This window comes from Phoxinus phoxinus (assembly GCF_949152265.1).
Source record: "Phoxinus phoxinus genome assembly, chromosome: 21".
NCBI classification, from domain to species: domain Eukaryota; kingdom Metazoa; phylum Chordata; class Actinopteri; order Cypriniformes; family Leuciscidae; genus Phoxinus; species Phoxinus phoxinus.
In genome coordinates, this window is record NC_136896.1 from 28801735 (window position 1) to 28823723 (window position 21989).

The 21989-nt window shown below is 36.6% G+C and overlaps 3 protein-coding genes across 3 annotated transcripts; 2 read left to right on the top strand and 1 right to left on the bottom strand.

Annotated features, from left to right (window-relative positions):
• The first annotated feature begins 23 nt into the window (after positions 1-23).
• On the top strand, positions 24-4467 carry LOC306989215 (uncharacterized protein). Its single transcript, XM_079594663.1, has 2 exons — positions 24-1863; positions 3411-4467. Exons 1-2 carry the CDS (start codon positions 1564-1566, stop codon positions 4194-4196), a joined length of 1086 nt encoding a protein of 361 aa, XP_079450789.1. The 5' UTR covers positions 24-1563; the 3' UTR covers positions 4197-4467.
• Positions 4468-6056: 1589 nt separating this feature from the next.
• On the bottom strand, positions 6057-11523 carry tmem101 (transmembrane protein 101). Its single transcript, XM_079596181.1, has 4 exons — positions 11300-11523; positions 10841-11021; positions 8580-8726; positions 6057-7009 (listed from the first exon to the last, which is right to left on the bottom strand). The coding sequence occupies exons 1-4, from the start codon at positions 11428-11430 to the stop codon at positions 6701-6703; spliced, it is 768 nt and encodes a 255-aa protein (XP_079452307.1). The 5' UTR covers positions 11431-11523; the 3' UTR covers positions 6057-6700.
• Positions 11524-17421: 5898 nt separating this feature from the next.
• gngt2b (guanine nucleotide binding protein (G protein), gamma transducing activity polypeptide 2b) lies at positions 17422-20334 on the top strand. The gene is given in 5 exon segments (XM_079596182.1): positions 17422-17556; positions 17657-17910; positions 18434-18518; positions 20060-20152; positions 20154-20334. Coding segments are annotated over 5 exon segments (489 nt in total). The 5' UTR covers positions 17422-17532; the 3' UTR covers positions 20187-20334.
• The last annotated feature ends 1655 nt before the right edge of the window (positions 20335-21989 follow it).

Below are 21989 nucleotides of genomic sequence, written 5' to 3' on the forward strand. Positions count from 1 at the left end.
AATTTAGTTGTGGCTTTTTCCACCTGTTCTAATCAAATAGCATTTTATTAGTTTTGCCAAAATCACAGTAGTTAAACTGATACACATTAACAGTGGCTCAGTATAGCTTGCTACCAAACTAGTATTTATGGCGCATTGTGTTCAATATTCTGCGCATGGCATGCGTCTGTTTTGTACACTTGGAATAGCCAGATGACTTTCTACATTTGCCAAACCAGTATACCATAGTGTAATATGCTTGATGTTGCTGTTACAAAATGGTTGAACCAGAAGTAAAATCGACTGGTTTTATTTATAATATAAATATAATATATTCACTATTTTAATTAAATATGCCTTGTGATGACTGTAACGTAGTTTGAGTTAGAGTATTTTGAGCTCGTACTACTTTTCAAAATGATTTAACCAGATGAGTAATGCTGCATTAAGTTTTGTCCTGAACGCTTTTTTTCTTGTCACATGTTGAATCTTTAATTTTTGGAGTAATTTTAGAAATCGTAAAAATGTGGTTGTAGGTGCACATGTAATTAAAGCAAGGTTTACTGCTCGAATATCTTAAACCTCATTAGCTACCAACAGCCTTTGGGTTAATTACACAAATAGAGTTTCAATGGATTATTTATCACTGCTATGAACTATAGAAGGTTTTGACTTTCCTTATCACTATATGGTAGTGTCAAAAGGTCTTGATAGTTCTTGAATAAGGTTCGATTATTTCTGTAACTAATACACGTTTCATTCACACTGCTGGCACCCGTTTCCATCCCTGAACACCTCACCGTGGTGCACGTCAAAGATTTAACATGGTGTAAGATGCTCTGTTGGGGTTTCTTTTGAGATCTTTAACATGCTTAACCGTAAGACTACACGTCCTGCTTAGAAATTGATGGACTGTTCGATTAAATATTCAGTATCTGCAAGTACTCTTGTTTCTTGAGTGATGCGATGTGCTTTGAGGATAAATCAAGTCCAAGTCATAGAGACTCAAAAGCAGGGTTGCACGCAGGACACTAGTTTTCTGTAGATCGAAATCAGGATTTGAAGAGTTGGCTTTGAGTTTATTAGTAATGGAACAAGACCCAGGGGCGCACATGTCAAACTTACCTCATTTGTTACCTCATTAAAGCATCTGCTTATTGTTGAGTTTTTGAGTAAAGGGTTAGGGAATCTAATTTAATGGAAATTGATATGAGTGTGGCAGGATTCAACTCAACCAGCCGCTCCGTATTCTTGAAGACCGACTTGTGCAGTTTGTGGTAAGTACAGTTAGATCTGTAATTCTTTAATCATGAATGAATGTCTTGGATATTGATCTACATATACAGTTGGGCATTAAGTATGTTCACCAACATGCTGGATTCTGATGCTGATTGTGTGAAATGATAAACGGATTAAAGGATTAATCTCTTTATATAATTTGAGTACTCATGCAAAGCCACACATAGTAGATCTCAGACTGCAAACTGTTTGAAAATTAATGATAAATGTACATGAATATAGCAGTTGGCTTTATTTCTTTCAGCTCAACCAGCCGGTTCTGCACTGAGAACGAGCAAGACGAGCATGCTTGTTGATCTGGAACTCAAGTTGAAGATGCTCTGCGTCGTATTTTTACCCATTGATTTAGTCGCTGGAGGCTCGAAGCTCTGCCCTCATCAGTGTTCTTGTTACGGAGCATCTGAGCTGGTGGACTGTCGATCCCGAGGGTTCACTCACATTCCCCACAGTGTCCCACATGGCACGTGGCTCCTGGACCTCAGTGGGAATAAGCTGTCGGAGTTGAGGAGTACCTCTTTTACTGGGATATGGGTCCTGCGGGTCCTCCTGCTGTCACACAGCCACATGCAGGTGGTTCATTCTCAGGTGCGCTTCATTTACGTTGTCTTTACAAATAAAAATTTCCAACTATACTTAAAATAAAGGATTTTTATTGGCATCGATGATTCAATGAAGAATCTTTAAAATGTATGAAATCTTTCCATTGCACAAATGTTCGTCAGATTTTTTAAATGTTCTTCACACTAAGAGAAATGGTTCTTCTAAAAATAAAGGTTCTTCTAAAAATAAAGGTTCTTTCATGCATAAACTTAAGTATCCCTGCGAGATTTCCATCGAACATAAGGTTCTTTATAGAGGGAAAAAGGTTCTTTGCACGAAGAAAAAAATGGTTCAGGAACTTTTCACTGAAAAGTTATTTGGGGAACCCAAAATGGTTCTTCTATGGCATCTCTATGAAAACCTTTTGGAAAATATATTTTAGAGTTTAGAACAACGATTTTGGTTCCTCAGAAGAACCTTTCAGTGACCAGTTCTTAAAATAACCATTTTTTTTTCTAGTGTGAAAAACATTTTAATCTAAAGAACCTTTTTGCTCTATAAACAACCTTTTGTCCTATGGAAAGGTTCCACTGATGTTAAAGGTTGTTCATGAAACCATAGATGCCAATAAAGAATCTTTATTTTATATATATATATATATTTAAAACCTTTACTTTTAAGTGTATTTAAAGGGATAGTTTGCTCCAAAATGAAAATTCTAAGCACGACTTTCTTCTGTGGACCACAAAATATATTTTTTGTTATGTCTGAATAACATCTGTGTTTTTTGTCCATTCAATGAAAGTGTATAATGTTGTTTTGCACGCCAATGACTTTCACTGCGAGGGCAAAAATAAAAAAACTTTTGTGTTCCACAGAAGAAAGAATGTCATGCGGGTTTCGACAGGAGTGTGTGTAAATGACTACAGAATTGAGTGAACCATCCCTTCAAATGTGATTCACAAATGCATTCCTCTGCCTCTCTCTTTCGTCTTTAAATTTCAATGTAAAGGAACACGTCGACTTTTTGGGACTTTAGCTTATTCCCCGTATCCCCCAGAGTTAGATAAGTCCATACATACCCTTCTCATCTCAGTGTGAGCCGTAACTCTGTCTGACGCACACACCGCTAGCCTAGCTTAGCTCAAAGACTGGAGGTAAACGGCTCCAGCTAGCATACTGCTCCCAATAAGTGACAAAACAGACGCTACGAGCAAATCACTCCGCAGAAGTAGCAGTGCTTCGCCTTCTGAGAATATAGTTCCCAGTATGTATACAGTTAGAAGATGGCTGTGACCTTGTTATTTGTACACGCTGTGACTATACAAATCACATGTAAATAGGAAAATGTTGGCATTATTTTGTCACTTATTGGGAGTAGTATGCTAGCTGGAGCCGTTTACCTCCAGTCTTTGAGCTAAGCTAGGCTAGCGGTGTGTGCGTCAGACAGAGTTACGGCACGCACGGAGATGAGAAGGGTATGTATGGACTTATCTAACTCTGGGGGATACGGGGAATAAGCTAAAGTCCCAAAAAGTCGGCGTGTTTCTTTAAAAGGATTGTTAGCTGATTGTGCTTTGTTTCTGTTCCAGGCTCTTTCCACGCTGACCTTCCTGGAAAAGCTGGACCTGGCTTACAACGAGCTCCGTGTCCTTCCTCCAGATTTCTCTCAAGGATTGACCTCTCTTAAACATCTCAAGCTTTCCCACAACGCTCTGGATCGTCTTGAGAGCCACTCCTTGGAGGACCTACAAAGCCTGGAGAGGTTAGATCTCAGTCACAACCACATTCAGGTCATTGAAGTCGGGTTATTTCGTGGACTTACCATGCTAACGCACCTTAACCTGGCATGGAATCAATTGACGGTTCTCCAAGGAGGACTTCTGACCATGCAACAAGGTCTTGGGGTTCTTCTCTTGGGCCACAATAACATCTCCAAGATTGAAGTGGAGGCTCTGGCTCCCCTACAAACCCTCACCATACTGAACTTAGAAGCCAACCAGTTGAGAAGCCTGAAGTTCAAGATATTCTTAAACCTTAAGACGCCCAGCACGCATTTACAGATGTCCGAGAACCCTTGGACGTGTGACTGCGATCTGCATCGTGTTTTCAGTAAGATACTCCGCGTCAGGCATCTCCACGTGGACGATTACGTGAATATCACATGCCACTCTCCGCTCTTACTGGCTGGAGCTTCTCTGGGTTTGATGGACAGTCAGTTGTGTGTCGCCGAAACGGCCACCGTCCTGATCATTACTGGAACTGTGATGGTCACTGTGGTGGCAGCCATGGTCATGGCAGAACGGAAGAGAAGGAAGAAAAAGATGAACCTGGAAAAACAAGGAAACGATCCAATGCCTTGGGAATCTTACAAATGAAGAAGGGACGAAAAGTCAACAGCAAAATTTGAATATCGTTCAAAAGTTCATTTATTTCGCCGCATTGATGCACTAATTCATGCAAAAGGGTCCCAAACCAAGTACTGAGTACATATGCATGATTATACTTTTCAGAGGGCCGACATTTCTGTATTTAAAATCCTTCTTTTTTTTTTTGATTTCATGTATTTTCTGAGATTTTGAATTTGGGGTTTTCATAAGGTGTAAGCCATAATCATCAAAATTATAACAAATAAAGGCTTGAAATATCTCACTTTGCATGTAATAAGTCTATATAACAAATTAGTTTCACCTTTTAAGTTGAATTATTGAAATAAATCAACTTTTGCACGATATTCAAATTTTTCGAGGTTCACCTGTATAATCTTATTTTACAATATTGGACCAAGTCTTCGGTTTTGTGCATGTAGCACATATCCATACTCACTGCAACGTGAAACAAAATTTAACCCTTTCATTTTTCAAATGCATGTTCCTAGCCTAATAAATAAAAAAGTTATTCCGTTGTCAAATTATAATAAAATGATGCGGGGATGATGCATTTTTGTAGGCTAAAACCTGGAAATGACCATTTTAGCATTTCCGGTTCCATCGTCCTGAAGTCAATAGGGTTTTTTGAAAGGGTTTTTGGTTAAATGTCTGAAATAAGGTCTGTGGTGGTGAACACAAGGTCAAGATATCATCACATTTCATTCTGTGACATAAAATACACCAGTAACACCCCCTTCGGATTGTTATCAAGCTTGAAAACGCGGTTGCTAACAAGTGTCTAAATGAGACTACAGAAGTTGTTAAGAAAATTTTTTATAATCGCACTTTTTCAAAACTTTTATAACTCGAATTTTCAGGGAAAATGTTTTTAAACAAAGACTAAAAGAGTTCTGAGTGGGAAAGCTTAATGGTGGTGATGTTGGAGTCATGTGACTGCGGTGTAGCCTAACTTAAGTGTTTTACTTCTGACGATTGTATTTAGGCTTCGAAAGCTTATCGTGATGAACAAAACATGTAAAAATCATAAACTTGTTTTGGTCACAGAGCTTATTTTCTGCAATACAAAAGTCAATGGAAAAAAATCCTAATGACTTTTTGTTGAGAGAAGCATAACTCATATCCATACGGAATTAATAGGATTGATTATATTTTACCTTGCTCTGATAAAAATAACAAATTACTTTTTTGTGTTTTGGGTTTTTGTGAACGACTTCTCCACAGACTTTGCATTTTTTGTACTTGATTGTTTTTATCCCATACAAAATACATTATTCATAGCATATACTGTACAGTAGTTTGATTGGAAATATGCTAACTTCTGGCTTCATTTTAGAAGATCTTGAAAATACTGCTAAAGGAAAATTCGTCTTGAGTTTCAGAATTCATGACACATGAAAAACCAAAGAAGGAACTCGATACCCGGAGCACCAGCCTGACCTTTTGGGTCAATGTTACTTTAAATACACGTAAAGGGATTCTAGTTAATAATGTATTATTGTGTCCTTAGTGGTGGACCATTTTTGTTTGATCAACATTTTCTTGTTGACCAGATTTTTTGCTGAATCTTTCAGAGAACTTACATTTGAAACTTATTTTAGTTTCAGTTTGTACACTTTGAGGGATAATATTTTATCAATCTATGTGGATAAAACCGTTCATAAAATAACACTTGGAGGTTTATGTCATTTTATAATACTGTGAATTTGAGTTAATTTACTGTGAGTTGCTGTTGTAATATTTACTCAAATCTCTCTCTCTCTCTCTCTCTCTCTCTCTCTCTCTCTCTCTCTCTCTCTCTCTCTCTCTCTCTCTCTCTCTATATATATATATATATATATATATATATATATATTTAAAAAAAATGTTTTATTTGTATTACACTTTACATTACAGCAATCTCAAAGTGCTTCAGAGTATAGTAATACAATTTAAAAAATCAAGATCAATAAATGGTTAAAAGAAAAACCTATAAATAAAAATTCAGTAAAAAGCTTATCTATATATATAAACACCATATAGCATGCAATAATCAAACGTGTTTGTAGGTTCCGTATAAAACAAATTTTTTTTTTTATTGACATCGTGATTTTATAGAAGTTGTACAAGGAATGCAAACTAAATACAAGCAGCAAAAAAAATTGTTTTAAATATCTGTAACATGGAAAAAAATCCACGTTACTATACGTCTTAAGAACTTCAAAACTAACAATAATGTTTCTTTAATTCTTCATTCAACTTTACTTGAATTTTTTTAAGACTTCTAGTCGTTCTTAAACTTTAAATAAAGCATTAAAAAGAAAACAAATGCAATGTAAACCGTCTTTTGAAGACTTTGTGCTTGCGATCGGAGGCTCCAGAATCGTATCCTCGAGCGCACACAGTTTCTGAGCATTATTCTCTCTAACTCGCATGATCCCGAGACACATGCTCGATCTCTTCTGTTTGTCCTAAGCACGGCCTGTACAGAGATGTGGTCATGTATCCCTATATCTTCAGTTGTCTGTGGCTAGAATAAGCACCGCTCCGAAGATGCCGATGTTCTGCCCGATGAGCTTCATCTGGTTCCAGAACTCCACGTGGCAGGAACGGTGCCAATAACCGATGTTGCCATCGATGAAAAGCACAACCAAAGGTAACAGAACCGCCAGGATCTGGGAGGCTTCTCGCACGTACCAGCCCGAGAGGTAGGCGAGCGCGAGCACACCGAACACAACCACCAGAAGCTGGACGGTGATCTCTCCACCAGGAATATGGTCCAGATAGGCCAGCCGGTCTTCCTTACTGTGCTGTAGAGAGTAGACCTGGAGGAGAATACAGGAATATTAACCAGTATCGTCATCCGTACATGAATATCCAAAGCCTTTAAATGATCAACATGATCAAAACTTTACTGAAAAACACAAGACATGCCTTCTGTCGCCTAATTGAGAGTGTATACCTTTTTTTTTTAGCAAGTAAAAGGCCTTACGTAAGACTAACTTATATTTTTTGTAATATTTCAAGATGAACATTTACTGGGCTGAAAAAACATCTCATTAAGACGTTATTGGCAGATTTAGTGACGACTGATGTTTATATGCATTTAATGCAAGTAGTCTGTTGTACAGTTATAAAGATATCATTGATTTACATTACAAACTTTTAGGATTTCATCTTACATTTTAGCCATGTAAATAATATCTGCACCAAATTGCGTATTTCTTCTCAGTTTAAACTACTGAATGAAGTTTGTTTGAGCTTCACATTCTCACTATATGAGCCATAAAAACCTGATGTATCAAATATAAAACAAAACGTGCATACAAACATTTGTAATATATATTTTGTCTAAAGCTTAAATTGTTCCATTTAGAAAAATATTTTCTTCTGATTATTAAGGGTCATGCTTCACAGGGTTAAGGTCGGATATTAATGATCAAATGAGATCGTTCAGCATAATGTGTTATGTGTTCCGTCACACTACATGTTAAGCATGCACATTTGGTTTAATTAAATATGCTTAAAGGAGAACTCCGGTCAATTTTAACATTGAGCTCAATTTTTAGTAAATTTGGAGTGCTGTCAATACAGAGAACAACGACAAAAATCGGTGTTGCCAACACTGTGTTATCCTCTTTTTAAAATTTGCACCCTATTGACTTGAATGGATACCTGTATTTACTTCCTGTTTTCGGTCGAAGTCCAAAGTAGTCGATTGTCGAGTTCACTCGCATAGGTTTAGTTACCTATGATCACGCGCGTGGACTCGACAATCGACTACTTTGGACCTCGACCGAAAACAGGACGTAAATACAGGTATGTGCGCTTGTTGAATTAACATAATTTTTATTAATATCTTTCACATCTACTGCAGTCAGATTCACTCGTGTTCACTCTAAAAGAATCACTCAACATGGCTGGGCACTTGTAATGACACATCAAGGATGATAAGAGAAATAAAAGCAGGTTTAAAATTAGACCCCATTCAAGTCAATAGGGTGCAAATTTTAAAAAGAGGATAACACGGTGTAGGCAACACCGATTTTTGTCGTTGTTCTCTTGACAGCACTCCAAATTTACTAAAAATTGAGCTCAATGTTAAAATTGACCGGAGTTCTCCTTTAACTGAAGTTTCAGTGAATAATGCATAACTGTTTTTAAACATTCTTAGTGAAATCTATACATGATGTAATAGAAATAGTCATTTCTATCTTGTAACATATTTTACATCTGATTACAACAACATTTTCTGTGAATTTTCCAGGTCTACAAAACACCATTTTAAAATCCCCAGGTTTTCAATATGGCAAGCATGACCGCATGCAACAAAGTACGGCACAGTCTGATCTGTCTGTGTGAGGCCAGTACCAGCGATCAGGTGGACAAACTCACCATGCAGATCAAGTAGATCCCCAGGAAGACCTGTCCAGTGGACTGAAGCGAGCGCGTGCGAAGTTTCTGTCTGTAAACCTCTCCTGCTCCACTGGCCAGCACCAGAAAGCCTCCTATGATGGCCATCGCTCTGGAGTACATCCGCACCTGTGGACGTTAGAGTAACAAGACTGTAAATATCAATATGTGACCCTGGACCACAAAACCAGTCACATGTCGCACGGGTGTATTTGTGGCAATATCCAACAATACATTGTATGGGTCAAAGTTATACATTTTTCTTTTATGGCAAAAATCATTAGGATATTAAGATCATGTTCCATGAAGATATTTAGTAAATTTCCTACAGTAAATATATAAAACATGTATTTTTGTGAGTGAATGCAGCACAATCGTGAACATAAATGCACAACTTTAAAGGAGATTTTCTTAATGTTTACATTTTTTTGCACCCTCAGATTCCAGATTTTCTAATAGTCATATCTCGGCCAAATATTGTCCTATCTTAAAAAACCATACATCAATGGAAAGTTTATTTATTCAGCTCTCAGGTGATGTATTCATCTATATATCTCTATAAAAATGTGAGTGGTTTTGTGGTCCAGGCTCACAATTCATCTCTAGTGTCCATGTATGCTCTAAACAGCATTTAATTACAAGCAATGGATAGATGATTGACATTCCAACAAACCTTCCTTTGACCGCTGTATTATGTTCAAACAGAGATATTACTGTCTGCAGTTATATAACACTATATTGCAGATGGTTAATCCCTTGGGTGGTTGTGATATGAAAAATAGATTTGCATGAGCAGTCAGAGGCAAAGTAAATAGGAAGATCCACAAAAGTAGAACAAACGTCATTTGTAGAAATTCATAGGTTCAATTTTCACGTTAGCATCAATGGTGTGAGTTTGAGATGGGACGTGTTGTTTTTGTGACCAACAGAGTTCAGCAGGGAACGTGTATATCATTTTTTAGGCCAAAACTAGCATTTTAGCATTTCCAGTTCCATCATTTCATTCTACAACATAAAATACATCAGTAATACCTCACTAGTGATTATTTTTACTTGTCTTGAAAAAGGCTGTTGGCTCAATGGGACTATAAACAGAGGTTGTCGGACATTAAACATCACAGTGAACATGTAAACTCATCAACTCACTACACGCTTTCACAGCCTCATCGCGCTCTTTCAAACTGAACTAACTCAAACTTTCAGGGAAAAGGTTTTTAAACAAAGACTGAAAGAGTTGTGGGAAGCTTAATGGTGGCGACATTGAAGTCATGTGACTGTGGTGTTGTAGTTTGTTTATAGCCAATGTTTATCTTTTTACTGGTAGTGTATATTTGTATACTGTAGTTGTATTTAAGCCTCAAAATGCATGAAAGTTGTGTTCATTTGTGATGATGATCATGAGGAACAAAACATAAGAATCATAAATTTTGTTGGGCAACAGCTTATTTTCTGCAATAATCCAAAAGCTGATGGAAAATTTTCTACCGGGGTTTTGTTGAGTTAAACGACTTAAAGGGATAGTTCACACAAAAATTTAAATTTTGTCAATAATTACTCTCACTCATGTCATTCCAAACCCGTAAGACTTTAGTTTATCTTCAGAACACAAATGGAAGATATTTTTGATGAAATCCGAGAACTTTTTGTCCTTCTATTGACAGCTACGCAACTACCACTTTCAAGCCCCAGAAAGGTTTTTATGAAGCGACAGGAATGCTTCTTGTGCGCAAAAATACATGTGCATATATACAAAATATTAATCTCCAACGCAACTTCATGAGAGCACCACGACGCATGCGAGTTGTGTTGACGCGAGAGTAGGCGTTGTTGTCGGAGATTTATATTTTGTAAATAAAGTTGTAAAAAAAAAAAAATTTGCACACACAAAACACTCGCGTCTCTTCATAAAATTGAGGTTAAACCACAGGAGTCACATGGATTACTTTAATGATGTCTTTACTATCATTAGTTGAAAGTGGTAGTTGCGTAGCCATCAATGGAGGGACAGAAAGCTCTCGGACTTCCTTAAAAAGATCTTCATTTGTGTTCTGAAGATGAACGAAATGTCTAACGGGCTTGGAACGACATGAGGGTGAGTAATTAATGACAGAATTTACATTTTTGTGTGAACTATCCCTTTAAGGGTTGTCTTACAAAAACACAGTAGGCCTATCATCACTGCTGCAATAAAAAAATGTTGGTCCCACTAGAAGAAGTTACACAAAAATTAGTTCTGTATTTACCTTCAACCAGTCTCCATAATGGACCTGTCCACCCATATAGGACACGTATGTGCTGAGGACCAAGTGAACGGCAGCCGCCAGAGCAAACCATCTTCTCTTCACCCCGAAGGACATGAAGCTGGCACACAACACCGCAGCTCCTAAGTCAATGTACAGGTAAGGCACCTGGATGTCTGGCTTCCTAAAAAAGGAAGACATTTTTTATTTTTTTTAAAGAGAATGAATATAAGCCAGAAGCTACATTTAAGACTTTGCCAACTTTATGTGGTATGGGGGGTTGGCTTTGTCAATTCTTTGAATGAAACTTAAAAGCATTGCAAAACAGCAGTTAAGGCATGATGATGTACAAACCCAGTTTAAGCACAAGCACTTCATCGAATATTCTTTTGTTGAATGAATGCATTTCACGTGTGTTTACACTGTGTCCCTGCAAGCCGTCTTTTGAGGTTTCCTACGTACCGTTTCACATCCGCGCGCTCCGCGAACAGCATCAACATACTGAAACTGTTCCAGAACCCGAACCGAGTCAGAATAAAGGCTCCGAACTGCGAGAAAAATCTCAGTGCTTTTTTGCGGGTTGCAGCAGCCATGGCTCAGGATGGCGGAAGTATCATCTCCTTCCTAGGGATCGTGAACGAATCGTTCATTTGAGTCGAGTCTTTTGATTGAATCAGTTACGCTTCGTGAAAATAAGAACTGTTGTCAGCAAATACAGTAGATGAAGAATGAAATGTAGTATTGTTAAATCTGAAAACATTTCACTTGCTTATTTTTTTTCGCAGACCAACACTTTCCCATAAAACTGAGAAGTCTTGAAATATGAAATATGTTCTGTAAATGCTAAAATGCGAACTTGTTTCAGAGTTTCGGCCCACAAAAATACACCCTCCCTGCTGAACTCTGTTGGTCACAAAAACAACACGTCCCATCTCAAACTCACACCATTGATGCTAACGTAAAAATGAACCTATGAATTTCTACAAATGACGTTTGTTCTACTTTTGTGGATCTTCCTATTTACTTTGCCTCTGACTGCTCATGCAAATCTATTTTTCATATCACAACCACCCAAGGGATTAACCATCTGCAATATAGTGTTATATAACTGCAGTAATATCTCTGTTTGAACATAATACAGCGGTCAAAGGAAGGTTTGTTGGAATGTCAATCGTCTATCCATTGCTTGTAATTAAATGCTGTTTAGAGCATACATGGACAATAGAGATGAATTGTGAGCCTGGACCACAAAACCAGTCACCTTTTTATATACATCACCTGAGAGCTGAATAAATAAACTTTCCATTGATGTATGTTTTTTTAAGATAGGACAATATTTGGCCGAGATATGACTATTAGACAATTTGGAATCTGAGGGTGCAAAAAATCGAAACATTGAGAAAATCTCCTTTAAAGTTGTGCATTTATGTTCACGATTGTGCTGCATTCACTCACAAAAATACATGTTTTATATATTTACGGTAGGAAATTTACTAAATATCTTCATGGAACATGATCTTTACTTAATATCCTAATGATTTTTGGCATAAAAGAAAAATGTATAACTTTGACCCATACAATGTATTGTTGGATATTGCCACAAATACACCCGTGCGACATGTGACTGGTGTTGTGGTCCAGGGTCACATATTGATATTAATGATGTGAGCAGCCTCACAGTCGTGTTACTCTAACCTCCACAGGTGCGGATGTACTCCAGAGCGATGGCCATCATAGGAGGCTTTCTTGTGCTGGCCAGTGGAGCAGGAGAGGTTTACAGACAGAAACCTCGCAATATAACTGAATAAGTTCAGTTTCAAAATAAATGCATTGTAGTTTCATATTTTTTAGTAGTTTCATGATAGTTATAACAAAAAGTTCATATTTATACATTTTTTAAATTGCTGTAAATAGTGATTTGAAGCTACTGGATACGTGTCAAAGTTAAAGGAGATTTATGTAAAAACATTTCCCCAAGCAAATCGCTTTTCTATTCAATAAAGATACATCTCATGGGCAGGTAAAAAAAAAATCTCTTCTTCGGTTTCCTGGAGGATGCAGCAAGAACGTAACTGCGTCATGACTCATGACGTAAAAGAATCATGAATCATTTATTTGAACCGTTTCTTTGAAAAGAACCGATTCTCTGAAATGACTCGGACTGTCCGTCGCTACGCCGTTGAGGAACCTTGAACGCTGTTCGATAGTAACTCTTTAATGTTGGAAACAAAGTAGTTTTCCTCCAGAGGGCGCAATGTAGCCAAATTCCCCATTAAACTGCATTCAAATATCTTTTTTTTCTAGATTAAATTATGTAGGCTACATTATTTACAGAACATGGTATTTGAGTATTTCATTATAAATCTCTTATTCAAAATATTTTATAGTAATCACAAACTGCTGTTTCATATGAAAACGTTGTTCAGGTAGGCTACTTTAGCAGTAGCCTTATCATACCTAATACAAAACATGAAGCCTACCTAAATATGACACTGAAATTTTCAGATGATTGATTTAATTGAAAAAAGACTCCCTGAAAAGTTAACCTAGAATTAATAACAAAAACAACCAACATTTTTTATTATTATTATTATTGATGCAATGAGATCCAGGTAGACAAGCAATGATTATGTCAGAGATCAAATTTGAATAATAAATAGGCCTAACAATTTTTTTAGCATTTTTTATTTATTTATTTAAAAACAAATAAATCAAGTAAATATTAAAGGATAATTCCGGTATTTAACACCTTGAGTCTATATTGTAGTTTGTTTTGGATGAACAAGAGTGGTGGACAACATTTTTTTGACAATGGTTCCTCTCTCGAGTTTTTGACTATAAAAGAATTGGCCATGGACCCATTTAACATTGGAGTCAATGGGCATGTCCGAAAATGTCATTAAAACAACCTTTAACATTAGTTTTCAAAACTGTGCAACTCACTGAGTGATTAGTGATGTTAGTTGATGTTCCAGAAACAAAAAGTGTTGCGAAATACAGTTTCTGTCGTGTTTTATTCGTCATTTTGTAAAATCCCATTGTTGAAAAAATAGTTCCACTATAGCAAAATAAACGGATTGGAATCATATATTGCGACGATATATTGTTTATAATCATCAACGAACACCACTAACCACTCGGTGAGTTTAACAGTTTTGTAAACGAACATTATTGGCTGTTTTAATGACATTTTCGGACATGCCCATTGACTACAATGTTAAATGGGTCCATGGCATATTCTATTATAGTCAAAAACTCGAGAGAGGAACCATTGTCAAAAAAACGTTGTCCACCACTCTTGTTCATCCAAAACAAACTACAATATAGACTCAAGGTGTTAAATACCGGAATTATCCTTTAAAATTGTAATAGCAAATAATTAATACAAAAAATAAGATCTATCTTATTCTAGTTTATAATAAATTCAAAAGTATTGTATGTATCTAACAGATCCAAAAGAAGTAAGATATTGGCAGAATGAAAGCAGAGGGAGAAGAGAAGAGAAGAGAAGAGAAGAGAAGAGAAGAGAAGAGAAGAGAAGAGAAGAGAAGAGAAGAGAAGAGAAGAGAAGAGAAGAGAAAAATAAGAGCAACGAATATGGACACTACATCCTAACTTGTGTTTTGGTCTGATAAGAAAAGGTCAAACAGACTTATCTCCTATAGTCATAGCTGGTGTAACGGCTATAGGTCGGTGTGACCGATCAGAAGATAAATCAAATAGATTTACGAGGTGTGGTTTTGACACCTTCAGAACACATACAGTGAAGCAAGCACTTTCACATGGCATATATTTTAATAAAAACACTGTGGAAAAGAACACCAATACTGTGAATTCATTCTGAGAAACGTGATCACTCAGATATAGTTTGAGGCGTCCAATATCTAACAAAACACAGTAACTAAGATATTAATAACGTATATGAAGAAGTGAACACAATATACATATTATTGGATATTACTACATGAATAAAAATGAAATAGGGTGGGAAAAAAACATAAATAAGTACACAATAATCAGTAAATCTTTGAGGGTTAGTGAAGTGGACTAAAAATACATGAATTTAAAGATAGAACAAAAAATGAATGAATAATATGGATAAAGAAAATCATCATAAACATTGACCTTTTGGATACACCTTTTATTATTATTATTATCATTATTTATTATTATTATTATGACTCACTGGCGCACTTGGATAAGTAGAAGTGTTTTAGTGCCATCTTGTGTTTACCAGATAAAAATGCAACAACAGTGCGCATGGAAGTGTCATATGCTGATAACCATCCAGATTAATGTGTTTAATAACTGAGTAAGCCTTAATTAACTGACACCAAATATATTACAAAATACTATACGAGATCGTATGACCTCAAATTATGTATTTAAATAACACTCAGTCAGAATTTAATGGCTTTGTATTCCGTCTGTTGACTCATAAAACTAGTCAAAGATGATTTTTAAAGAAAAGTAAGGTGACCTGGTTCTGGGAGAAGAGTGACAGCTCCTGATATCTATGACCCATAATCCTCCTTGGTGCTTGATTAGTCTTAGCTCAATTACTAAAGCTTTAGCGTGTGACTCTCTTGGAAACGATAAGTCAGTTGTCACCATGCACTTGTCTGGCTTTAGAGAACAATTCGACATGCATCGAATATTTATTAATATGAGGTTGCATAGAATATACAAACAAATATGAACTATTTATATTCATAAATCGCTAGAAAACATCCATATTTTTTAAATATGGAAGTCAATGGGGAACTGTTTGTTTACACACATACTTTAATGATACATGAATACCTTATATTCAAAACATGAATACCTTGTTTATTGCCTCTGTTATGCAATTTTTAATTGTGTTATTTAATTTTAATTGTGTAGGACTACAGATGGAAATTAGCATAGTGCTAAATCTGGTGCAGCCATCTTTTTAATGTAACTGCACATTGTCCTGATATAAATAAACTAAACTAAACTAAAACTACTTCAAAATATCTCCCTTTGTGTTCAACCGAACAAAGACACAGGTTTAGAACAACTTAACGCATTACCTAATTCACATTGCAATCTGATATGCTTTTAATGAAAGTGCAGTGGTAATATAACGTCTCAATAATGTCACTTTAAAGCTCCTCGCACATAAAGTCACTCATCACGAATCAAGGCTTCAAGGTCCCTCTTGCTAATTCAGGACAAAGCCAGATCCTCAGGCTTACAGGGAAGCCAGTGCTTATTCAGGAGTTCAATACACACTCAACTGCGAAGATGTGTCTGAGTGGAAAAACATTGCAACTGAAAGCGTGAATTCAGTCTGGCTCACTTCTCTGGAAATGTTTTCCTCTATTGCCATGTCCAAAACTATCCAAAGCTTTTTAAACGGTTTTTTTTTTTTTAAAGCCAACAGGCCCTGAAACACTCTCAGTCATCAGATAACAGTCTTGTTTTTCCAACATGGCCAATGGTTGAAAGCATTGCGGTTATTAAGCAGATCGCAGTAATAGTAATCCTGCGCTGAGCAGTTTATTGGGCACTGATGCCCGTGGCTGATGGCCAAAAGTCCCAGTGACACTCTTTGACACTGGATCTAAGATATTGAGTTCAACCCTCATGGTCAGTTTGGATCTAGAGAGCCTAAGACTGAGTTTCATTATTATGAGTGTAAACAAAAGTTTAACTTAATGCAATTGTCAACCAGACAAACTTTGAGTAAGCCTGGAAAATTTGAAGAAGTTTTAAAAGCTTGTAGTAGTTTGAAGGCAATGCAGTCTACCACACACAATGCCAACATGTTTAGTAAATTGGTCAAATTTAACATGTTTCTAGCATTATTTAACACATTGCTAGCATGTTTTAGCATCATTGTTTCATGTTTCTGATTTAGCACATTAGCATTTTAGCATTAGGCTAGCATGATATAGTATGTTGGTAACATGATTTAACACATTGCTAGCATGTTGTTGGTAGCATGTTTCTAACATGATTTAACATGTCGGTAGCATGTTTCTAGCATGCTTTAGCATGTTGCAAACATGTTTCTACCAGGATTTAACACATTGTTAGCATGTTTCTAAAATGATTTAGCACATTGCTAACATGCTTTACCATGATAGCAGGTTTATATCATGCATCAGCACAATGCAAACGAGTTTTGACATGTTTCTAGCATGATAACATGTTTCTAGTATGATTTAGCATGTATCTAACATTGCTAGCATGTTTAAGCATTATGTTTGTATGTTGATAACCTGATTTAGCATGTTTTAGCATGTTGCTTCATATGTTTGTGGAAATTCTGATAGGCCTACTTGTTCCCCAGGATTCTTTGATGAATAAAGAGTTCAAAACAACAGCATTTATAAAAAAAAAATAAAAAAATTACAAAAAGCAATGAGGCTACTGTTAGCCTACTTTTGATCAATTTAATGCATCTTTGCTGAATAATTTCATTAAATATATACAGTATACTTACTGACCTCAAACTTATGAACAGTAGTGCACGACTCAGTATTTATTATGCTTGGCTATTAATGGAGTTTGTATTAATGACTGTCTGATGACTTCTTCGCAGAGCATTTCACTTTGGAAAGCAACATTCACTACTTCTACTCTCTGACTCTACTTATGGTCAACCAATGCTCACATTGAGCTCTTTCTATGCCAACGTTTGCATGGATCCTTCGTAAGATGCACGGATGATTTTAGGCCTAACAAAAGAAGTATGTTGTTGGTTAATGACGAATTTGACACAGTAATTCCATCAGTGCATCTTCATTTTTCACATGCTGCCCTTTCCTCCAGTATTTCAATGTTGTTTAGAGGTTACTTCTCATGGCCATCCTACTTGCTCTCATTGGCCTAATGAGATCAGTGGAGATTGATGACATCAGAGCGCAATCCCCATCACCAGGATCAATCTCTACACCTGAGAAAGGGAAGGAGGGGGTCCGGACAACAGAAATAGAGGAGAACAGCCTGAGATTCACAGACTCGGAGGTAGACCTCCACGCTGATGATCTCTTAGGAGACATCAGGACATTTCTCCGACTGCTGCCAGGCCCTCCATTCAACAGGTAAATCGATTATTTTTCTTTCTTTTTTGGTCAGAATATATCAAATGTTTAATTGACAGAACTGTCAAGTTGAGAAATCAGATTTACTGAAACCATCACCAGGACTGATTTTTTTTTTTTTTTTTTTTAACATGGCAGCCATTTGAGAATTCTTTTCAAATCTTAATAAATGCATTTTTTGACATATAAATCGTGGGTTAGGCCAACTAAACATTATTTTAAAGCTGATTTGTATTTATTTATACAAATAAAAAAGATACATCTAAGCATTTTCTTGTGTTTTAATCACACTAAGTGCATTTTCCTGGGATTCCCTGTGGATCTTCATATTAGTTTTTTAGCCTACTTTTAGTACACTGGAAAAATGTAACATTTAAAATAACTGCTATATATATATAATTTTATTTTATTCTTTTCTTTTTTTTTCTTTCTTTTTTTTTACAGTGTAGTAGGATTGTTGATTAGACTTTTTCGATGTGAATATTGAGCTTAATTTCACACATTATTTTCTCTGAATAGACAGGATGGCTCGGGATATGTCAGATAAAGACATCCTGCAAATGGAGCTGGATCAGCTGAAGGTGGAAGTGAACACTCCCCGAATTGCGGTAAGAATTTAAGATTTTAAATCTTAAATCGCGTTTTCCCGCGCCACTGACATGCGTCTCGCGTTTTTAACCGCGAAAAAATGTGATCTGTGTGTGAATAGACCTTATTGAGAGCAGCGCCATGACAGGAATGGAAGGGCTGTGAGGGATAGATGTTATTTCTCGTGTCATTATATAAGCCAAAAATTGTTTTTGCGTGCATATGATACGCACTTTATGCCGTGTTATACGCACGCACTCCACACCCCTAATCCTACCCAAGGGTTTTCAGTGCGTAGAATATGCATTTTTGGTGTAGGCTATGGCACGATAAATAACATTCGTGGAGATACGCACTTTCATGAGATCGTGTTGGACAGACTTACCGTGTTTCCAATGACATCCGCTGTAAAAGCTGGATAATATGGAAGCTTGTTTCCGCCACAGAATAAAACATTTTAAAAGATAGCTAATTTAGACTTTTTTTTATTAAAAAATAAAAAAGGTAATTGTGACTTTTTAATCTCACAATTCTGACTTTATTTCTCAGAATTGCGTGTTATAAAGTCAGAACTCTGAGATTAAAAAGTCACAATTACCTTTTTTATTTTTTATTCTGTGGCAGAAACAAGTTTTCATATGATAAAGCTTCTAGATCACTAATAATTTTTTTACAGCTCATGTTGGAATGCTTTTGTCAACTGAAATCTCTCGGAAAGATTTTTTTTCTGCAGTGTATTGTTAGCAATCCAAAAACATAGTGTCGTTTGTGTAACCACTATGTTTCAAAAACATCTGGTGCATGTGGATTCCATGCATAGCCGGTTGCATAAAGAACTTAGACAAGTTATTCATCAAAAAATTTCTTTAAAACTGTTAACATTTTATTTGTACGTCAGTTACATGAAAACGTACATTGGCCTAATTTGATACCGAAAAGTAAGACTAACTGCTAGTTGGTCATAGCCTACTAGATCTTAAAGGGATAGTTCACTTTTAAAATGAAATTCTGTCATCATATACTCACCCTTAAGTTGTTTCAAACCTGTATGAATTTCTTTCCTCTGCTGAACACAAAGGAAGATATTAAGAAGAATGTCGGTAACCAGACAGTTTTTGGTTCCTAATGACTTCCATAGTATATTTTTTTCCTACTATGGCAGTCATTGGGAACCAAAAACTGTCTGGTTACCGACATTCTTCTTAATATCTTCCTTTGTGTTCAGCAGAGGAAAGAAATTCATACAGGTTTGAAACAACTTAAGGGTGAGTATATGATGACAGAATTTTCACTTTAAAAGTGAACTAATCCTTTAAGACACTGTCTTAACATAATGTCTTAAGTTTATGCAACTGGCCCCAGATGTGATCTGGGCCGACACTGTTGAAATGTCATGTTAAAAATGAAAGATGGTGGTGCTGTGAATAAGGTCTACGGCCCCTGAGTCAGCATTTGCAGATAGATCCTCTGTTCGGTTAGGCTATACTTAATTGCTTAGTTAATTCCAATTGGAGCGGCAATCTAAAGCAACAATCATCCTTGAACCATCTCTGTTTCTCAGATTTCAACAACAGCCCCAGAAATCATTGCTTTCGTTGAGGAGAAGTCTGGCGAGGACCCCCTGGTCAAGGGCGTCCCAGAGGACAAGAACCCGTTTCAAGGAGAAGGGAGGCTGCATTATCACGTAGCAGCGGCCCCTGGGTCACCAGGGCTCGGGTCAACATCTGCTTTTGTATGAAAGTTTATTTGTACTAGAAACTCTGAATTGTTTAACATCCACTAGTTTTAGATATTGTCCAGCTGAGGACACCCTCATGTCATTCAATACCTTTATGATATGATGTTTTGTTTGTTTTTTAAATAAACTCATTAGCAATCTAGGCAAAATGTCTTCCTGGTTTCTAATTTCAGTGGCCTATAAATGGACTAGAGACACTAATTTGACTTTAAAGGGATCGTTCACCCCCAAAATGAAAAGTCTGTCATCATTTACTCGTTCTCAGGTGTTTTTAAACCGGTGTGACTTCTGTTTTGTCCATACAGTTAAAGTCAAAACCACTATAACTATCTCCTGAGTGATTTGTATCTGAAGAAGGCATAGTCTTGCATTAGCGCTCTGTATGCGTATAAAGCTCTGCAGGAAGATTGAATCAGTGGCTGGTGTGTGTCATTGGCTGCTGTGATAACGGGATTTGGGTGTCAGGTCTCTCTGTCCCGCTGAAGAGCAGCTGCTTCGAGAGCTTAAGCTCATTCTCTGATCCTCATCTCAGGACTGAGCTTTTCATCCTGTAAGCTCCTTTTCCAGGTTTGTGCCGCTGCCCCACTGTCTCTCTCTCTCTCTCTCTCTCTCTCTCTCTCTCTCTCTCTCTCTCTCTCTCTCTCTCTCTCTCTCTCTCTCTCTCTCTCTCTCTCTCTCTCTCTCTCTCTCTCTCTCTCTCTCTCTTATTTAAATACTGAGCTGGTAATTGGGATGAACTGTAGCTCTTGTGTGTGAGCAGAAACACAACAACAAGGTACTTTAGTTTGATTTTGAGTGGGTTTCATCTGGTTTCCAGGGTTTGATCCCTACAGCACATCTGAAGCTCTTCCCAGCTTTATAATGGGAGTTAATGGTACCTTAGATTTTGAAGCCCAAAAAAAACGCATCAAAAAAGTAATCCATACGACTTCAGGGGGTTAATAAAAGCCTTCTGAAGTGAAGCCATGCGTTTTTGTAAGAAAAATATCCATAATTATAACTTTATTACCACCGGCTTCCGGTATGGCCGTGCGTGAGTCGAGTTCCGGCTGAAGAGTGACCTTTGACCCGACGTATACGAACACAGAAGCGCAGAGGATGGAGCAAAACACGGAGTCTAAAAATAGATTTTAAAAAGAGAAATTTCTTACACAAACACATGGCTTCGCTTCAGAAGGCCTTTATTAACCCCATGTATGGATTACTTTTATGATGGATGGATGCGCTATCAAATCTGTGGTATTACCATTCACTCCGATTATAAAGCTTGGAAGAGCCAGGATATTTTTTAATATAACTCTGATTGTGTTCGGCTGAAAGAAGAAAGTCATATACACTTAGGATGGCTTGAGGGTGAATAAATTATGGGATACCTATAATTTTTGGGTGAATTAACCCTTTCAGTGGATTAAATGCGCACTTTTACAACAACTCTTCAAAGTATCATTTTAAAAAACTTTAATTGCATATGATATAATATTAATGCCATAAAAGTGCACTTTCATATTTAAAAAGAAAAAAGTGCAACAATGTAAAATTAAGTTTTACTTTAAAGTACATTTTAAATGTTTTATTTGTTTGCCATGCTTTAAAGAATTACACTTTTTCGATTTGTTGACTTACATACTACCGTAAATATATTTGAAATATACCGAATTACAACTTCATCATTGCAAATGTGTACATATTTAAATACATGATGTTCAAGTTTCAATATAAATTACATTAAAGTATATTTTAGATTCAGTCAGTA